This window comes from Zea mays, chromosome 1 (assembly GCF_902167145.1).
Source record: "Zea mays cultivar B73 chromosome 1, Zm-B73-REFERENCE-NAM-5.0, whole genome shotgun sequence".
Classification (NCBI taxonomy): domain Eukaryota; kingdom Viridiplantae; phylum Streptophyta; class Magnoliopsida; order Poales; family Poaceae; genus Zea; species Zea mays.
The window spans coordinates 167,986,556-168,005,059 of NC_050096.1; the positions used below are offsets into that span (position 1 = coordinate 167,986,556).

The following is an 18,504-nucleotide window of genomic DNA, read 5'->3' on the forward strand; positions in this document are numbered from 1 at the left end:
TAAAAGGCCATGTTGGGTGGCTAACAAGGTGGCAACTACCAATCTAATCTTGCAAAGCTAATGTCACCTTGTACCATCTGCTACATGGATTCCCAACCCTACAAAGACTATTTGGCTGTCAAGTGTCAAATGTACTCTCCACGAATCATTAACCAGACAAGGACTCTCTAAGATACATCTCCAAGACTCTCAAGGCGTTGAAATCTTTGATCACATGGGTTTTCATTTCTCCTGTGGTTGAGGTTGAGAGGTTAAGGGAGAGAATGAGGGAGGGGAAGATGCATGTGGACAGTGGACTCCATGCTGGATTTTGCCAACGACTCAGTATGCATGTGAGATGGATGCTAACCTAAGTGTACTATGCAGTTTAATAAAGGGCGTTTGACATGTATAATTCAATCACATTTTATGATGATATAAAAACATGAAGGCACTACTAGTGCCCCTTTTTTCATTCTTTTTCCAAAGTAAACCAAGGTAGCTCAGGTCTACTGGTTAAGTGAGGGAGCTGAGGTTTCATTCTGGTGACCACTAGCGGTGTCGACACGGCGGGATGGCCCCACGTGGGCGCCAGCGGTGTCAGTGACGGAGAGCTCCTCAGATCTGAACTCCAGTGGGCGGCGACCCTTCACCGCGGAGGTTGACCCCCAAACCGCCGTCTCGCACTCTCCCGCCTCCCTATAACTAATCTCCTCCTTTCCACTCCCCGCCGCGCGAAACCACACGCGGCGGCCGCCTCCTCCACCACGCCGATGGCGACCCCTCACTCACCCAGACCCAGCTGAACAACTCCCTCCACCAAGCACACGCAAGCAGGAGAAGGAGCAGGAGCAGGAGCAGGAGCCGAGGGCGGCGACAGAGAATAGAGGTAGAGGAAGGCGATCGACGAGGAGCTCGGTCTCACCTGCTAGCGGCGGCGACCATGGACCGGATGCTGCTCGACCAGCTGGCCGGCGAGGCCCTGCGGGAGGTGCTGCACGCGGTGCAGGGCACCCTGTTCTGCCGCTCCACCGCCGAGCGCCTGCGCCGGAGCGTCGAGCCGCTGCTGCCGCTCGTCCAGGGCCTCGGCCCGCACAGCACCCAGCGCTCCGCGGGGGAGCTCGGCGAGCTCGCGGCGCGGGTCAGGGAGGCGCTCGACCTGGCGCGCCGCGCCGCCGCGTCCCCGCGCTGGAACGTCTACCGCGCCGCGCAGCTGTCGCGCCGGATGGAGGCGGCCGACCGCGGCATCGCGCGCTGGCTGGAGCGCCACGCCCCCGCGCACGTCATCGGCGGCGTGCGCAGGCTCCGCGACGAGGCCGACGCGCGCATCGGTCGCCTCGAGCGCCGCGTCGAGGAGATCGCCGCCGCCACCGCGCAGCCGCCGCCCCCCGCCCTCTCCGTCCCCGTCGCGCCGCCGCCGCACAAGGGCGTGCCCATGCCGATGGAGGCGCCGCTCGCTAAGCCCGCCTTCGTCGCTATGACGAAGGAGGTGCCGCAGCACAAGGGCATGGCTATGTCGGAGCCGGTGCCGGCGAAGGCGGCGCCCGCCAAAGCCGGGGTGATGGCCATGGACATCGCCGACGGACACGAAGACGCGGAGGGGATGGTTGGCGGCGGCGTCAAGGTGGCCAAGGAAAAGGTGAAGGAGATGGTTATGAGCGGCGGCGGCAGCTGGGAGGTGGTCGGGATCTCCGGCATGGGCGGCAGCGGCAAGACCACGCTCGCCATGGAGGTCTTCAGGGATCACAAGGTCCGAGGTAAGCAGAACATCGACCACCAGATCCAAACCTTCTTTTCCTTCAGTTCTTTCCAAATCCTGTGCAAAGGTCGCGTCTTTCACAGGAATCGTCCTGTCCTTCCCTGCAAAAATTGCATCTTCCCCATGAATAGTGGGTGCTAAATTCTCCAAATTGGCGGCATAGCATCGTAGGTGGTTGGTTTGCGTGCGTGTCGTGCAATTAGGTAAAGGCGAGGTTGATGCTTTCGTTTTTCCCCAAACCACATGTTCGGTCAAATTTGGCGCTTTGACCACCAGCTAGTGACAACTGTACTGTTGTGATGGGGTTTCAGATTGCTTTTGTGAATTACCATGCTTGGACTTGAGTAACCTTATCGTGTCGTGTTCATGGACCATGGTGGCTACTTAATCTTAAATCAAGATACGTATCTGCTTAACGAACCGCACATGAGACTAATCAAATCTATTTCACATAGAATAAACCCAATTCAGATCCAAGTAACCTGCTTTTTTGAAGAAAAAAAAATCTGGAGCTGTGCTAATTTTAGGATCTCCTTTCAGTGCAAGGAATTGGGATGACGATGTTGATTTAGACCTAGTTTAGGTACTCTAGTATTGACCATAATCTATATATATTGAGGTGGATTAAGGTGTAACTTAAACTAATTTACACCCCAATCCACTTTAACACATGTGGATTGAGGTCAATACCAGAATACCCCTAATGCCGCAACCCGGGTTTGTAGCTCCATCATCTCTGTTTTCCACCAAAAAACTCATAGTAAACTTAAATTCAATTGTCACAACAACATATATTCAACGATTTTAAGTGACTGCTATCCCAAACCGTAGCTGATCTTAGGGCATGTACAGTGGAGAGACACCAAAACGGTTCTCCAAGCACAGGAGACAACTAAGAGACTCTATTGTACAGTGGAGTGTCTATAAACGTAGTCTATTAATAAATACAAAATTAAATGTATTTGTATAGCATCAGATCGATAGAACAGACGACAAATTCGTACAGTGGGAAGTGAGGCGTCTGTTGCTACTTGGTTTACGAGCCAGAGGCGTCTCTTCACGGAGAGACGGCTCTAAGATTTTTTTGCAAATAACCCCTTAAACACCTTAAGAGCCTCCACATTAAACACCACTGTACATGTCCTTAACTTCATGGTATGCTTTGTGGTCAACATGGTGATTATGGATCTCATCAAAAGCCCATGGCTACATATCTGCTCCCTGTTTGCAAGCTCTCTCTCTCCCCCACCCCTTTTCATGATTCTGACATAGTTTCTTTTTTTCTACAGCCTACTTCAACGACAGGATCTTCTTCGAGACGATCTCGCAGTCCGCGAATCTGGAGGCCATCAAGATGAAGCTGTGGGAGCAGATCAGCGGCAACATGGTGCTGGGTACATACAACCAGATCCCAGAATGGCAGCTCAAGCTAGGACCAAGGGACCGAGGACCCGTCCTTGTGATCCTCGACGATGTTTGGTCTCTCCCGCAGCTTGAGGAGCTCATCTTCAAGTTCCCTGGGTGCAAGACCCTAGTCGTATCAAGGTTCAAGTTCCCCACGCTGGTGAAACAGACGTATGAGATGCAGCTGCTAGACGAGGCGGCGGCTCTGTCCGTCTTCTGCCGCGCTGCGTTCGACCAGGAGTGTGTTCCGCAGACCGCCGACAAGAGATTGGTCAGGCAGGTCTCTGCAGAGTGCAGAGGTCTCCCTCTGGCTCTGAAGGTCATCGGCGCGTCGCTGCGCGACCAGCCTCCGAAGATTTGGCTCAGCGCCAAAAACCGGTTGTCTCGAGGAGAGGCCATTTCTGACTGCCATGAGACCAAGCTTCTGGAGAGGATGGCGGCCAGTGTCGAGTGCTTGTCCGAGAAGGTTAGGGACTGTTTCCTTGACCTGGGCTGCTTCCCGGAGGACAAGAAGATCCCCCTCGACGTCTTGATCAACATCTGGATGGAGATCCATGACCTTGATGAGCCAGATGCTTTTGCCATCTTGGTTGAGCTTTCGAACAAGAACCTTCTTACCCTCGTTAACGATGCACAGTACGTATCATCGGACATTTATGTGCTTCAAAATGTTCAGAACTTAGATATCCCAATAACAGGTTTTTCTAACTCTGCTGTTCTATACGTGCAGGAACAAGGCTGGAGATCTGTACAGTAGCTACCATGACTACTCGGTGACACAGCACGACGTGTTGAGAGATCTTGCTCTTCACATGAGCGGGCGTGACCCGCTCAACAAGCGCAGGCGGTTGGTGATGCCGAGAAGGGAAGAAACACTTCCGAGGGATTGGCAGAGGAACAAGGATGCTCCGTTTGAAGCTCAGATAGTCTCCATTCATACAGGTATAGCGTTAGTAGTTAATTGTTCTTCATTACATTTGTAGATATTCATCGCTAACAACTCGTCATCCAACTTATTTAGTGCGCTTATTCTGAATTCCTACTGAAATTTCCAACTATTTCCAAAACTCCAGGCGAAATGAAAGAATCCGACTGGTTCCAGATGAGCTTCCCCAAGGCAGAAGTGCTGATCCTCAACTTCGCGTCGAGCCTGTACTACCTGCCGCCGTTCATCGCGACGATGCAGAACCTGAAGGCCCTGGTGCTGATCAACTACGGCAGCAGCAGCAGCAGCGCAGCCCTGGACAACCTCTCCGCCTTCACCACGCTGAGCGGGCTGAGGAGCCTGTGGCTGGAGAAGATCAGGCTGCCGCCGCTGCCCAAGACGACGATCCCGCTGAGGAACCTGCACAAGATCTCGCTCGTGCTCTGCGAGCTGAACAGCAGTCTAAGAGGGTCGACGATGGACCTGTCGACGACGTTCCCGCGCCTGTCCAACCTGACGATCGACCACTGCATAGACCTCAAGGAGCTGCCGCCGAGCGTCTGCGAGATCGGGTCCCTGGAGACCATCTCCATCTCCAACTGCCACGACCTCACCGAGCTGCCATACGAGCTGGGGCGGCTGCGCTGCCTCAGCATCCTCCGCGTGTACGCCTGCCCGGCGCTGTGGCGGCTGCCGGCGTCGGTGTGCAGCCTGAAGCGGCTCAAGTACCTGGACATCTCGCAGTGCATCAACCTGACGGACCTCCCCGAGGAGCTCGGCCACCTGACGAGCCTGGAGAAGATCGACATGCGCGAGTGCTCGCGCCTCAGGAGCCTCCCCAGGTCGTCGTCCTCGCTCAAGTCCCTCGGACACGTCGTGTGCGACGAGGAGACGGCGCTGCTGTGGCGTGAGGCCGAGCAGGTCATCCCTGACCTCCGCGTGCAGGTGGCCGAGGAGTGCTACAACCTGGACTGGCTCGCGGACTGATGTCTCGTTCCTGGATGGATGCTGCGGCGTCCAAACTGACCTTGTACATATGTGATGTTGCTTCCCCCCAAACCGAGCGTAGGGAAACTCATCAATCCACCTGCCAATTTTGACGTGTTCAGTCAGTGTTCGTCATGCATCCATCCACTCTTTATTCTTGGGTGGCAAAGCCTCCCCTTCATCCAAAATACAAATGCACACAAAACAAATAACCACAGAAAACACAACTGTACAAAAGGCTAAAGATACAACATTCCGATTTTTCAGCTGCAGCAATGCCAGCAAAGAGAGGCCAAGCAGGGTTCTCAAAATGCAGGAACTACATAGGTACACAGTGGATAGCTGTACAGTAACGAACTAAGGATCAACGGTTAGAATCAGCAATGGCGTCAAAACGATCACCATGCAACAGCTTGAACACCGATCACTTCTTAAGCTTGAGCTGTTCGTCCAGAGCATCAGCGAGTACTTCTTAAACATGACCTGATCTACAGTTTCCACCCCAACCGTTCGTGGTTACGTTTCACATACTATCACTCCACTGCTCCCGATGTCGAGGACTCGAGGTCCAGGTCCATGTCGTCGTCAAGGACGTCGTCGATGCACAGAAACTGGGTCGTCCAGCGGGCGCCATCGGCCGGCACTGTTGTCTCCGCCATGCTCTCCGACTCCTCGTAGTTCACTGTGCCGTCGCCCATGAGGTCAGCTGGGAGGTTCCTGACGAACCAAGGATGACTCTTTATCTCAGGCATCGTCGTGATTCTCTGCAAAGAGCATGCGTTATGGCACATCGATCTGAAAGTTCTGAACAATCAAAGTGACTGACGCTGCAAAGGGGAATAAGCTAGTATGGCATCATTCACATCTGCTGGGTTGGCCAAAAAAAAAACCTTCGCATTCTGGAGATACGCGGGCGTAGTCAGGAACCGCGTACCGAACACCCAGTATATTATTCTGCAAATTGGCATCGGCATTTAGATGACTAGATTTTGGATATACGAGGACTGGACTGCTGCGAGTAGGAGTAGAGCTGGAATACATGTTTAGGGCTAGTTTGGAACACTATTTTTGTAAGGGATTTCCATTTTTCCAAGATAAATTAGTTTATTTTCGTTTAAGAAAATAAGAATCTTTTAGAAAAATTGTGTTTCCAAACTAGCCCTTAGAGAGCAATTAACAAGGGGAACCTGACCGGTCATCGGCGATCCCCATCCATCCGGCGACAACACTATCAGCGTTCCATTATTTCAGGTTCAGACGCTAGTTCTTGTAAGAAAAGGACCAGTCATCGGCGATCCCATGGTTGAGCACAAAAAAACGTCCTTGCGAAGGGTTCGGCTCTGAGGCCGGATGGTCCGTAATCTGGACCATCCATCGTAGCGGTGTGTATCATCCGCGCGTACACAAAGTTAGTTAGTGTTCCAGATTTATTACGGGATTTATTAGCTAAACCTGTGAAATTAACTCGAGAACCGACTTGTAATGCGTCCAGCCTCCCGTTTATATATACATGAAGGGCTACGGCCGATTGAATCCCCCTCAATCGATACAATCAACTCTACTAATCGTTTTACCTTATACATTAGTAGTAGCTCTAGTTTAGTCCTAGTTTAGCCTCCCTCTACCTCAAATTTTCACCTCTCTTCGATTCTACGTCGACTAGAGGCGTCTTGGGTGGCCTGTTGACGCCAAAACACACCCTAAGATTTCTCCTCCCCATCAGAGTCCCTCCCGAGAGGCGAGCTATAGGTCTGCTACGAAGAAGACGACACTCTGCACTATCACGGACCGTCCGAGTCACACGCGCGAACCGTCCGGACGTACGTAAAGAAGGAGCCACTACTGCGCCCAGGTCGTGGATCGTCCACGCCTTCACAGAGAGCACTGCCAGACGGTTCGATCTAGTGTTTGACGCCTAGATCGGCGCTAACACCCATCCATCCGGCGACAACACTTTCAGCGATCGAGCATTTCAGGTTCAGACGCTAGTTCTTGTAAGAAAATGTCCAGACACTTATCGTTCGATCGAGAGATTGGTGCCACCTTGTAAGACCCAAAATTAGTATAAAAAATAATAATAATAAAATAAATAAAGATAAAATAGTAAATTCATATCTCAAATTATACTTGAGTGTTGAAATTTGAGAACTGATTTTTGAAAACTAAGAACTATTTTAGAAAAGAAGTAATAGAAAATTTTTCTTTTCAACTAAATGATTATGCATATCATTAAATGATGCACCATCAGCATTTACTTACATGAACATTTAATTTTAAAGTAACTTTTAACTCTTGTCCCACGATCAAAATACTATTCTCCTAAAAAGAAAGAAACAATATGAGTTAATAGTGCTCATAGTGCTCAAATAGTGCTTAACAAGTCATAAGGCTTCCATCTCTGCCAAGGAGAAAGGGAAGGCCCCTACGGCTAATAGTGCTCAAAAGAACCATGCTTTCATGTACCATGATAGGAGACATTCTAGGGATGTTCATTATAATAGAAGTTATAATACTTTTGTTTCACATGCCATGATTGCTTCAAGTTCCTCTAATGTGTATGGTAGAAATATGCCTAGCAAAAATGTTGTTCATGCTCCTAGGAAAGTTTGTAATGAATCTACCACTGTATTTCTTGCATGCAATACTAGATTTGTTCTTTCATGCAAAAATAAAAAGGTGATTGCTAAGAAGGTGGGGGCCAAATGCAAGGGAGACAAGACTTGCATTTGGGTCCCTAAGGCTATTGTAACTAACCTTGTAGGACCCAACAAGAGTTGGGTACCTAAGACCCAAGCCTAAATTTGCCTTGTAGGTTTATGCATCCGAGGGCTCAAGCTGGATTATCGACAGCGGATGCACAAACCACATGACGGGGGAAAAGAGGATGTTCTCTTCCTACGTCAAGAACAAAGATTCCCAAGACTCAATCATATTCGGTGACGGGAATCAAGGCAAGGTTAAAGGACTAGGAAAAATAGCAATTTCATCCGAGCATTCCATTTCTAATGTGTTTTTAGTAGAATCACTCGGATATAACTTGTTGTCCGTTAGTCAATTATGTAATATGGGATATAATTGCTTATTCACAAATGTAGATGTGTCTGTCTTTAGAAGGAGTGATGGTTCATTAGCTTTTAAGGGTGTATTAGACGACAAACTCTATTTAGTTGATTTTGCAAAAGAGGAGGCCGGTCTAGATGCATGCTTAATTGCTAAGACTAGCATGGGCTGGCTGTGGCATCACCGTCTAGCACATGTGGGGATGAAGAACCTTCACAAACTTCTAAAGGGAGAACATGTGATAGGTCTAACAAATGTAACCTTCGAAAAAGATAGACCTTGTGCAGCTTGTCAAGCAGGTAAACAGGTGGGAAGCTCTCATCATTCCAAAAATGTGATGACTACATCAAGACCCTTGGAGTTACTTCATATGGACCTCTTCGGACCCATCGCCTATCTAAGCATAGGAGGAAGTAAGTATGGTCTTGTTATAGTTGATGATTTTTCCCGCTTCACTTGGGTATTCTTTTTGCAGGATAAATCTGAAACCCAGGGGACCCTCAAGCGCTTCCTAAGGAGAGCTCAAAATGAGTTTGAGCTCAAGGTGAAGAAGATAAGGAGCGACAACTGGTCCGAGTTCAAGAACCTTCAAGTGGAGGAGTACCTTGAGGAGGAAGGAATCAAGCACGAGTTCTCCGCTCCCTACACACCACAACAAAATGGTGTGGTAGAGAGGAAGAACAGGACACTCATAGACATGGCAAGGACGATGCTTGGAGAATTCAAGACGCCCGAGCGGTTTTGGTCGGAAGCTGTGAACACGGCTTGCCACGCCATAAACCGGGTCTACCTTCATCGCCTCCTCAAGAAGACGTCGTACGAACTCCTAACTGGTAACAAACCCAATGTGTCATACTTTCGTGTATTTGGGAGCAAATGCTATATTCTAGTAAAGAAAGGTAGAAATTCTAAGTTTGCTCCCAAAGCTGTAGAAGGGTTTTTGTTAGGTTATGACTCAAATACAAAGGCATATAGGGTCTTCAATAAATCATTGGGGTTGGTTGAAGTCTCTAGTGACGTTGTATTTGATGAGACTAATGGCTCTCCAAGAGAGCAAGTTGTTGATCTTGATGATGTAGATGAAGAAGACGTTCCAACGGCCGCAATACGTACCATGGCAATTGGCGATGTGCGACCACAGGAACAAAAGGAGCAAGATCAACTTCTTCCTCAACAATGGTGCATCCCCCAACTCAAGACGATGAACAGGTTCATCAAGAAGAGGCGCGTGATCAAGGGGGAGCACAAGATGATCATGTTATGGAGGAAGAAGCACAACCAGCACCTCCAACTCAAGTTCGAGCAACGATTCAAAGGAATCATCCCGTCGACCAAATTTTGGGTGACATTAGCAAGGGAGTAACTACTCGCTCTAGATTAGTTAATTTTTGTGAGCATTACTCTTTTGTCTCTTCTATTGAGCCTTTCAGGGTAGAAGAAGCCTTGCTAGATCCGGACTGGGTGTTGGCCATGCAGGAAGAGCTCAACAACTTCAAGCGAAATGAAGTTTGGACACTGGTGCCTCGTCCCAAGCAAAACGTTGTGGGAACCAAGTGGGTGTTCCGCAACAAACAAGACGAGCACGGAGTGGTGACAAGGAACAAGGCACGACTTGTGGCAAAAGGTTATGCCCAAGTCGCAGGTTTGGACTTTGAGGAGACTTTTGCTCCTGTGGCTAGGCTAGAGTCCATTCGCATTTTGTTAGCCTATGCCGCTCACCACTCTTTCAGGTTGTTCCAAATGGATGTGAAGAGCGCTTTCCTCAACGGGCCAATCAAGGAGGAGGTGTACATGGAGCAACCCCCTGGCTTTGAGGATGAACGGTACCCCGACCACGTGTGTAAGCTCTCTAAGGCGCTCTATGGACTTAAGTAAGCCCCAAGAGCATGGTATGAATGCCTTAGAGACTTTTTAATTGCCAATGCTTTCAAGGTTGGGAAAGCCGATCCAACTTTATTCACTAAGACTTGTGATGGTGACTTATTTGCATGCCAAATTTATGTCGATGACATAATATTTGGTTCTACTAACCAAAAGTCTTGTGAAGAGTTTAGCAGGGTGATGACGCAGAAATTCGAGATGTCAATGATGAGCGAGTTGAACTACTTCCTTGGGTTCCAAGTGAAGCAACTCAAGGACGGCACCTTCATCTCCCAAACGAAGTACACACAAGACTTGCTAAGGCGGTTTGGGATGAAGGACGCCAAGCCCGCAAAGACTCCAATGGGAACTGACGGACACGTCGACCTCAACAAAGGAGGTAAGTCCGTTGATCAAAAAGCATACCGGTCTATGATAGGGTCTTTACTTTATTTATGTGCTAGTAGACCAGATATTATTCTTAGTGTATGTATGTGTGCTAGATTTCAATCCGATCCAAGGGAGTGTCACTTAGTGGCCGTGAAGCGAATTCTTAGATATTTAGTCGCTACGCCTTGCTTCGGGATCTGGTATCCAAAGGGGTCTACCTTTGACCTGATTGGATATTCAGACTCCGACTATGCTGGATGTAAGGTCGATAGGAAGAGTACATCGGGGACGTGCCAATTCTTAGGAAGGTCCCTGGTGTCGTTGTCACACCCGGTTTTGAAGGTAAACCGAATGCGAACCATGTACGTGCCAGGATCAGTAATTCACGCACACGGCGATTACATAAATGACTCATCATAGCACAATGCTTCGAATTACAATAAAGAGTAAGTAATAATATTACAGACTAGAGCCATTTACATAATATAAATCAAAGTACACAGAATCGAAACGTAGCCAACGTAAACAACCCACCACAGGCAGCTGACTGGGGGAGGTCGCTAGCCTATTCCTCGAACTCGTCGAAGTCCTGGAACTCCTAGAGATCTGCCTCGACACCTACTTCTTTACCTGAGCATAGATTGCACCAAAGGCAACCTGGTGTTTTGTGAAAGCAAGGGTGAGTACACATCAACGTACTCAGCAAATGTCTCGTTTGGCTAAAGTGGACTAGCTTTATGTGGGGTTAAGCTCAAGCAGTTGCTTTTAGTTGGTCATGTATTTATTATTAGTAGAAGCCAAGTTTTATCATATACCCAACCCGTGAACCTTTTCCTCATCGAGGAACACCAATATCAGCCTCGAACCAAAACCATAAATAAAACCATTGTGTCTCATATCATCTGTATCTCTAATCAAAGAGGATCCCAAGGCCGCTCTTAACCGTGAGCACGGCTGATATATCAGTTTCATTCCCTCTGCAGAGGTCGCACACTTTACCCATGAGCCGTGATTCCCATTTTGCCCGGGGATCATGACTCCCCATTGATCACTTCCTAGGTGGTCCGGCAGGGTATCACTACGTAGCTTTTACAAAGATTCCCTAGAGGTCATAGCCGCCCGTTAGGTTTCTCCAGTTTGATAAACACAGTACCTCTCCCCGCAGGAGGGTGACTAACAAAAGCAGAACGAAAGAACCTCGGCACTCAGCCTCGGCAGAGCAAGCACTGTGCCTGGACCCCATTAACGGCACGACGGCAAAGCAACTACACCTCTAGTTCCTCTAATTAATTAGCTAAGGGCATCCCATTTCACCCTCATGGTTGCACTGTTATCCCGGGTGGTCTCTCAACGAACAGGTCCTTACGGAGAGGTACTCGGGAAACGGCCCGAGTCCCCTTAAATGCCACAAGTATATCATCATATCCAGAATAAAATCATAGTATCATCATTGTATCTCATCATGTTCATAGATTAAAGTAAAGCGCTAGCATGTAGCTAACCATAGTAACCCAAAAGGTAAATCAAGGACAAGGTAAATAGAAAGCTAGTAAATCCTTAGGTTTCAATTAAGTAGTGCAGGACAGTGAATTATAAATAGATAGGACATAACGGGTCAGAGGACACTTGCCTTCACCAAACAGATGCTCAGGGTCTTTGATCTCGTAGAACTCGAAGAGTTCGATCACTTGGTCGCCATGCTTGATCATCGATTCCTCGAAACTCAGAAACGAATCGCGATCTAATCGCAACGCGAAACGAAGACGAACAAGCACAAGCAAACAAACATATACATATGCATAAGAACATTACACCATACAATATAAAATGTTATAAAAGCGAGCAAAATAAAATAGAGAGCGCATCTACGGTTACGCGAGGAAAAGGACTACGATAGTCGAAGCTACGGTCGAGGGGTTAGCGTGTTTACACTAAGCAAATATTAATTAGAATATTTAAATCCGACATTTCTATATTAATTAATATTAATCAAATGTAAATTAATACTACTAATTAGTTTTGGCTAACTTACTATTTTAATAGTTGACAGTTAACCAAGGAACTTAATTAATATGAGCGATTCTAAACGAGGCAAATTAACGACGCGCGACGTGCAAAAACGATGTGCGCGACGCGCGGACACGCACTACTTAGCGCGCGAACAATATGCGGCGCTGCGCGAACAGCGCGCGACTCGCGAAAACGGCGCGACAAGCGTGAACGATGCACGAATCAGCACGCAACCATGGCGTGCGGACGACATGCAGCGACGCGCGCGATCCGCACGCGCGACACACGAGAATCACTAACTGAATGGCGTGTTTATTATAAACGAGTATTAATTCAGAACGTGCGAGTTGACATTAATCACATTAACTTGTATTTATAAAAGCGCAAATTAAAAATAAAAATTAGTTTTATTTGGAAAGTTATTTTAATAATCAACGGATAACCAAATAACTATATAATTAACTAAAACATGTGTTGCGACAAAATAATGTTTCTAACAAGTTGACGACAATATTATTAAGCTAACAATATAAAATTGATCGAAACTGAATCGTAACACAGAATATATCGAATAATTAATAGCTCACAGATTATTTACAAAGTAGCGCAACGTGATTGGTCGGAGCTAAATCACATAGAGGACCATACGAAGTGCATGCGCAGATGATCCGCGGGATCTAGTGTGGTGGCAATTTTTCTATTGGTTGATTGCATTGCATGTCAGGCTGAATGCACGTGGAGACTTGAAGCTAGTCGTTTTCTCATTTCTAAATAGCAAGGGGAAAAAATCTAAATAGTGGAGGATCGAAATGCATCTGGGGCCCACTCACCATTTTCTACTTTTCTATAGCTTCAACTACACGCACGGATATGGCTGGGGTCCGGTCTTCTCAACCGCACGCAGGAAATAAAGGACTGACCAGTAAGCGATCTCGTCGAGGCCTGGCCACCGCGCTGGGCATGCGCAAGGCTGCCGCGCTGCCTGCCGCACGCACCCGCTGACCGCCGCGGAACGCCGGGCCGGGCCACGCCGCGTCGCACAGGCATACCACCCACACCTAGAACGAGGAGGCCGCAGGCACAGGGCCATAGTCGGAGCACGGCCAACCGGCTCCACTGCGCAGGGACGCGCTCACGCCGGGAGAGGGCACGCGAGGGGAGGAACGCAGGTGCCGCGCCTGCTGGTGGCCTGGCCTATCCGCGCAGGGGATTGGGTGCGGTGCCACGCCGCCGCACGCAAGGAAGCAGATGATAGGCCGAGGGAACCGTGGCCATGGCCCCTCGACGCGCACGCCGGGAATGGAGAGGCACGTCGAATTGGCTACCCCAACGAGGAAGAAGGCAAAATCGAAGGTTAGGGAGAGAAGAAGAAGGGAGCTCACCTCGGCGGACGAGCAGTGGCGGCGCGGGTCCGACGAACGACGGCACAACGAGCAGCACTAGGGAGGTGAGGGTGAGAGGGTTGTGCAGGGACGAACGGTTTCGAGTTTATGGGGAGATCTAGAACGTGCGTCGTGGAAGGAGGTTAGAGAGGGAAGCAAGCAGCAGGTTAGAGGGCTGCGCCTGTAGGCCCACCAGCCAGGGTGGCGTGGAGACGGGGCAGGTGCGCGAGCCCGCACATGGCGGCGGCTGAAGCCGCTGGGCAACTGCCCAGCACCCGCGAGGCAGACGAGCGCGTCCACGCTCTGCGCACTGGTGGTTGGGCCGCTGTGGGCGCTGCGCGCTGGGCTACAGACGCTGCTAGGTGGTCCCCGCGCAGGGAAGTGGCTGGCCGCGCGCAAGCTCGCAGCCGGAGCTAGGCCGCGGACACAGAAACAGATCAAGGCCGCGCGCGGGACGTGTCAACGCTGGGCTGGCGGGGGCAGGCATGGGGATTTCTTTCATTTTTCTATTTTTTATCTTCTTTGCCCGCTTTTTGTAATTTTCTTTTGAATTCAAATGCAAAGCACAAATTTGCGGACTACAGGAATGCACAACCATGGTAAATCAACATACCAAAAAGAAAAAGATGATTCAGCATGTTGTGCAACAATCATGACCCTGTTTGGGTTTTATTTTACTACGCTAAAAACTTATACATATATATACCTATTATATAATAAATTAACTCTACACTATTTAGAAAAAAGAGAAGAAAGACGACAAAGGAGAGGGTAACACCTGAATTTGGTGAATATTAGGAAAAAAATTTGATACCCCCAAATTCAGGGTGTTACAGTCGTGGAGCTCTAAGAAACAAACTTCTGTTGCCCTATCCACCGTTGAGGCCGAGTATGTTGCCGCAGGACAGTGTTGCGCGCAACTACTTTGGATGACGCAAACCCTCCGGGACTTTGGCTACAATCTGAGCAAAGTCCCACTCCTATGTGATAATGAGAGTGCTATCCGCATGGCGGATAATCCTGTTGAACACAGCCGCACAAAGCACATAGACATCCAACATCACTTTTTGAGAGACCACCAACAAAAGGGAGATATCCAAGTGTTTTATGTTAGCACCGAGAACCAGCTAGCCGATATCTTTACCAAGCCTCTAGATGAGAAGACCTTTTGCAGGCTGCGTAGTGAGCTAAATGTCTTAGATTCGCGGAACCTGGATTGATTTATAGCATACATGTGTTTTATGCCTTGATCATGTTCCCTATGCATTTTGTTGTTTATTTATGGTGCTCAAGTTGTACAAACACTCCCCGGACCTCACAATTCCATTTGCAAGTGATGCACATATTTAGGGGGAGATGTGCTACAACTTGACCCTTTGAGACTAACTGTGTGCTTGAGTTTGCTTGATTTAGTCTCAAAGGTGGAATGAAAGGGAATGTTGGACTTGGACCATGAAAGACTTCCACTGCACTCTGATGAGAAAGTAACTAACTCCAAGTTCATCTTCATGCTCTTATTGCCTTTTTACTCTCAGTTGAAGATTTTGGTGAGGCAATGGGGTTAAAAGGCCAAAAATGATCCCGTTTTGGTGCTTGATGCCAAAGGGGGAGAAATTAAGGGCCAAAGCAACAAATGGATCAGCTACCACTTGAGAATTCTGAAAATAGTAGAGTTAGGACTTTTTTATTTGTCAAAATTCTCATTGTCTCTTTTTGTCAAAAGTTGGTCTCTTGTGGGGAAAATGTTTGATTATGGGAAATAGGGGGAGTTTTTGAATCAGTGATCAATTTCTCTTGGAATATCTTTCTCTATGACTCAACAAGTGAATTTGACTTAGAGATAGGAAATTGAGTTTGATTTGCAAAAACAAACCAAGTGGTGGCAAAGAATGATCCAAATATGCCAAATTTGAATCAAAACAAATTTGTGTTCTTATTGGCATTGATGTTGCACTTCTTTTAGTTGCTTTTTGTTGTGTTGGCATAAATCACCAAAAAAGGGGAGATTGAAAGGGAAATGTGCCCTTGGGCCATTTCTATAAGATTTTGGTGATTAAGTGCCCAACACACATTAAGGGAATGAGTATATGCCAAAGGATGGACAAAGTGCAAATCAATACAAAGGTATGATTCTAGACTTAGTACATTGGTTTTTGTGTACTAACATATTTGTCTAAGTGCTTGAATCAGAGAAAAGACAATTGGAAAAGACTTGGCTCGAGCAGCCAAGACTCTGCTAAGTCTGGGTGCACCGGACAGTGTCCGGTGCGCCAGGCTGGCTCTGGTGAAAAGGCCGCTCTCGGGAATTCGTCGGCGGCGTATGGCTATAAGTCACCGGATTGTCCGGTGTACACTGGACTGTCCGGTGAGCCAACGGTCGGCCGCGCAATCCGCGCGTGACGCGTGGCCGGGCCAACGGTCTGAAGGGGGCACCGGACTGTCCGGTGTGCACCGGACAGTGTCCGGTGCGCCAACGGCTCCAAAGGTCGGCTGCGCCAAAATAGGAAAGAAATCTGCACCGGACAGTGTCCAGTGGTGCACCGGACTGTCCGGTGCGCCAGTCCACAGAAGGCAAGAATTGCCTTCCTAGATTGCTCTCAACGGCTCCTAGCTGCCTTGGGGCTATAAAAGGGACCCCTAGGCGCATGGAGGAAGACACCAAGCACAATTTGAGCATTCTTGATCACTCACACTTCGTCTTTGCGCACTCGTTTGACTTTCTTAGTGATTTGAGCTCCGTTCTAGTGAGAACTTTGTGATATTCATTAGAGCTCAAGTCTTGACCGTGTGTGTGCGTATTTGCTGGGACTTGTGTGTGTTGCTCATCCCATCCTTACTTCCGTGTTCATTTGTGATCATCTTTTGTAAGGGCGAGAGACTCCAAGTTGTGGAGATTCCTCGCAAACGGGATATAGTGAAAGGAAAAGAAACACAGTGGTATTCAAGTGGATCGTTGGATCACTTGAGAGGGGTTGATTGCAACCCTCGTCCGTTGGGACGCCACAACGTGGAGTAGGCAAGTGTTGACTTGGCCGAACTACGGGATAAACCACTGTGCCTCTCTGTGTTGATATCTTTATGGTTATTGTGTTTTGCAAGAACTCCTCTCTAGCCACTTGGCTTTATTGTGCTAACTCCTAATCAAGTTTTGTGGCATTAAGTTTCAAGTTTTTACAGGATCACCTATTCACCCCCCTCTAGGTGCTCTCAGAAAGGCGGCGATGCCCATGTTTGTCGGGAGTGGGACTCCGATGAGAGCTCCACCGACTCCTCCGACGAGGACACCGCAAACATCGCCGTCAACAAGGGTCTTCTCTTCCCCAACGTCGACCACAAGTGCCTCATGGCAAGGGACGACAAAAAGAAGGTAAAATCTAGAGCCTCCACTAAATATGCAACATCTAGTGATGAGGAGAACTCTAGTGATGATGAGGATAATTTACTTGCCCTTTTTGCCAACCTCAACATGCAACAAAAAGAAAAACTAAATGAATTGATAGGAGCCATTCACGAGAAGGATGAACTCTTGGATAGCCAAGAGGACTTCCTAATTAAAGAAAATAAGAAGCATGTTAAGGTTAAAAATGCTTATGCTCAAGAAGTAGAAAAATGTGAAAAATTGACTAGTGAGCTTAGCACTTGCCATGACACTATTTCCAACCTTAGATGTGAAAATGCTAAATTGATTGCTAAGGTTGAGAAGTTAAATGATTGTGATGATTCAATTGTTAGTCTTAGAAATGATAATGCTAGTATGATAACTAAGATTGACAAGTTGAATGCATCTCTCTCTAGCCTTAAAATTGAGAATGAAAAATTAATTGCTAAGGCTAAAGATTTAAATGTTTGCAATGTTTCTATTTCCAATATTAAAAATGAAAATGCTATTTTACATGCTAAGATTAATGAATTAAATGCATGCAAACCCTCTACATCTAGTGTTGATCATGTCACTATTTGTACTAGATGTAGAGACATTAACGTTGATGCTATCCATGATCACCTAGCTTTAATTAAACAACAAAATGATCACATAGCTCAACTTAGTGCTAAGATTAATGAGCATGACTTAGAAAATGAAAAATTTAAATTTGCTAGAAGCATGCTCTATTGTGGGAGACGCCCTGGTATTAAGGATGGCATTGGCTTCCAACAGGGAGACAATGTCAAGCTTAATGCCCCTAAAAAATTGTCTAACTTTGTTAAGGGCAAAGCTCCCATGGTTCAGGATAACGAGGGTTACATTTTATACCCTGCTGGTTATCCCGAACACAAAATTAGGAGAATTCATTCTAGGAAGTCTCACTCTGGCTCTCATCATGCTTTTATGTATAAGAGTGAGGCATCTAGTTCTAGGCAATCCACTCATGCTAAATTGCCTAAAAATAAATCTCCTATTGCATCAAATGAGCCTAACATTTCATTTAAGACTTTTGATGCTTCATATGTTTTAACTAACAAATCAGGCAAAGTAGTTGCCAAATATGTTGGATCCAAACACAAGGGCTCAAAGACCTGTGTTTGGGTACCCAAGGTGCTTGTTTCTAATGTGAAAGGACCCAAGACCGTTTGGGTACCTAAGAACAAGGCCTAAATTTGTTTTGTAGGTTTATGCATCCGGGGGCTCAAGTTGGATAATTGATAGTGGGTGCACAAACCACATGACTGGGGAGAAAAGGATGTTCTCCTCCTATGAGAAAAACCATGATCCCCAAAGGGCTATCACATTCGGGGATGGAAATCAAGGT

The 18,504-nt window shown here is 47.6% G+C and overlaps 1 protein-coding gene across 1 annotated transcript; it reads left to right on the forward strand.

The window, feature by feature from the left end:
- The first annotated feature begins 690 nt into the window (after window positions 1–690).
- LOC103640507 (putative disease resistance protein At5g47280) lies at window positions 691–5,195 on the forward strand. Its single transcript, XM_008663275.4, has 4 exons — window positions 691–1,736; window positions 3,028–3,778; window positions 3,873–4,084; window positions 4,216–5,195. Exons 1-4 carry the CDS (start codon window positions 923–925, stop codon window positions 5,052–5,054), a joined length of 2,616 nt encoding a protein of 871 aa, XP_008661497.1. The 5' UTR covers window positions 691–922; the 3' UTR covers window positions 5,055–5,195.
- The last annotated feature ends 13,309 nt before the right edge of the window (window positions 5,196–18,504 follow it).

Coding starts and splice junctions, on each gene's coding strand:
- LOC103640507 (XM_008663275.4), top strand. CDS start 923: ATGGACCGGATGCTGCTCGACCAGCTGGCCGGCGAGGCCCTGCGGGAG. Junction 1,737..3,027: donor CAGGGATCACAAGGTCCGAG/GTAAGCAGAACA, acceptor TTTTTTCTACAG/CCTACTTCAACGACAGGATC. Junction 4,085..4,215: donor GATAGTCTCCATTCATACAG/GTATAGCGTTAG, acceptor CCAAAACTCCAG/GCGAAATGAAAGAATCCGAC.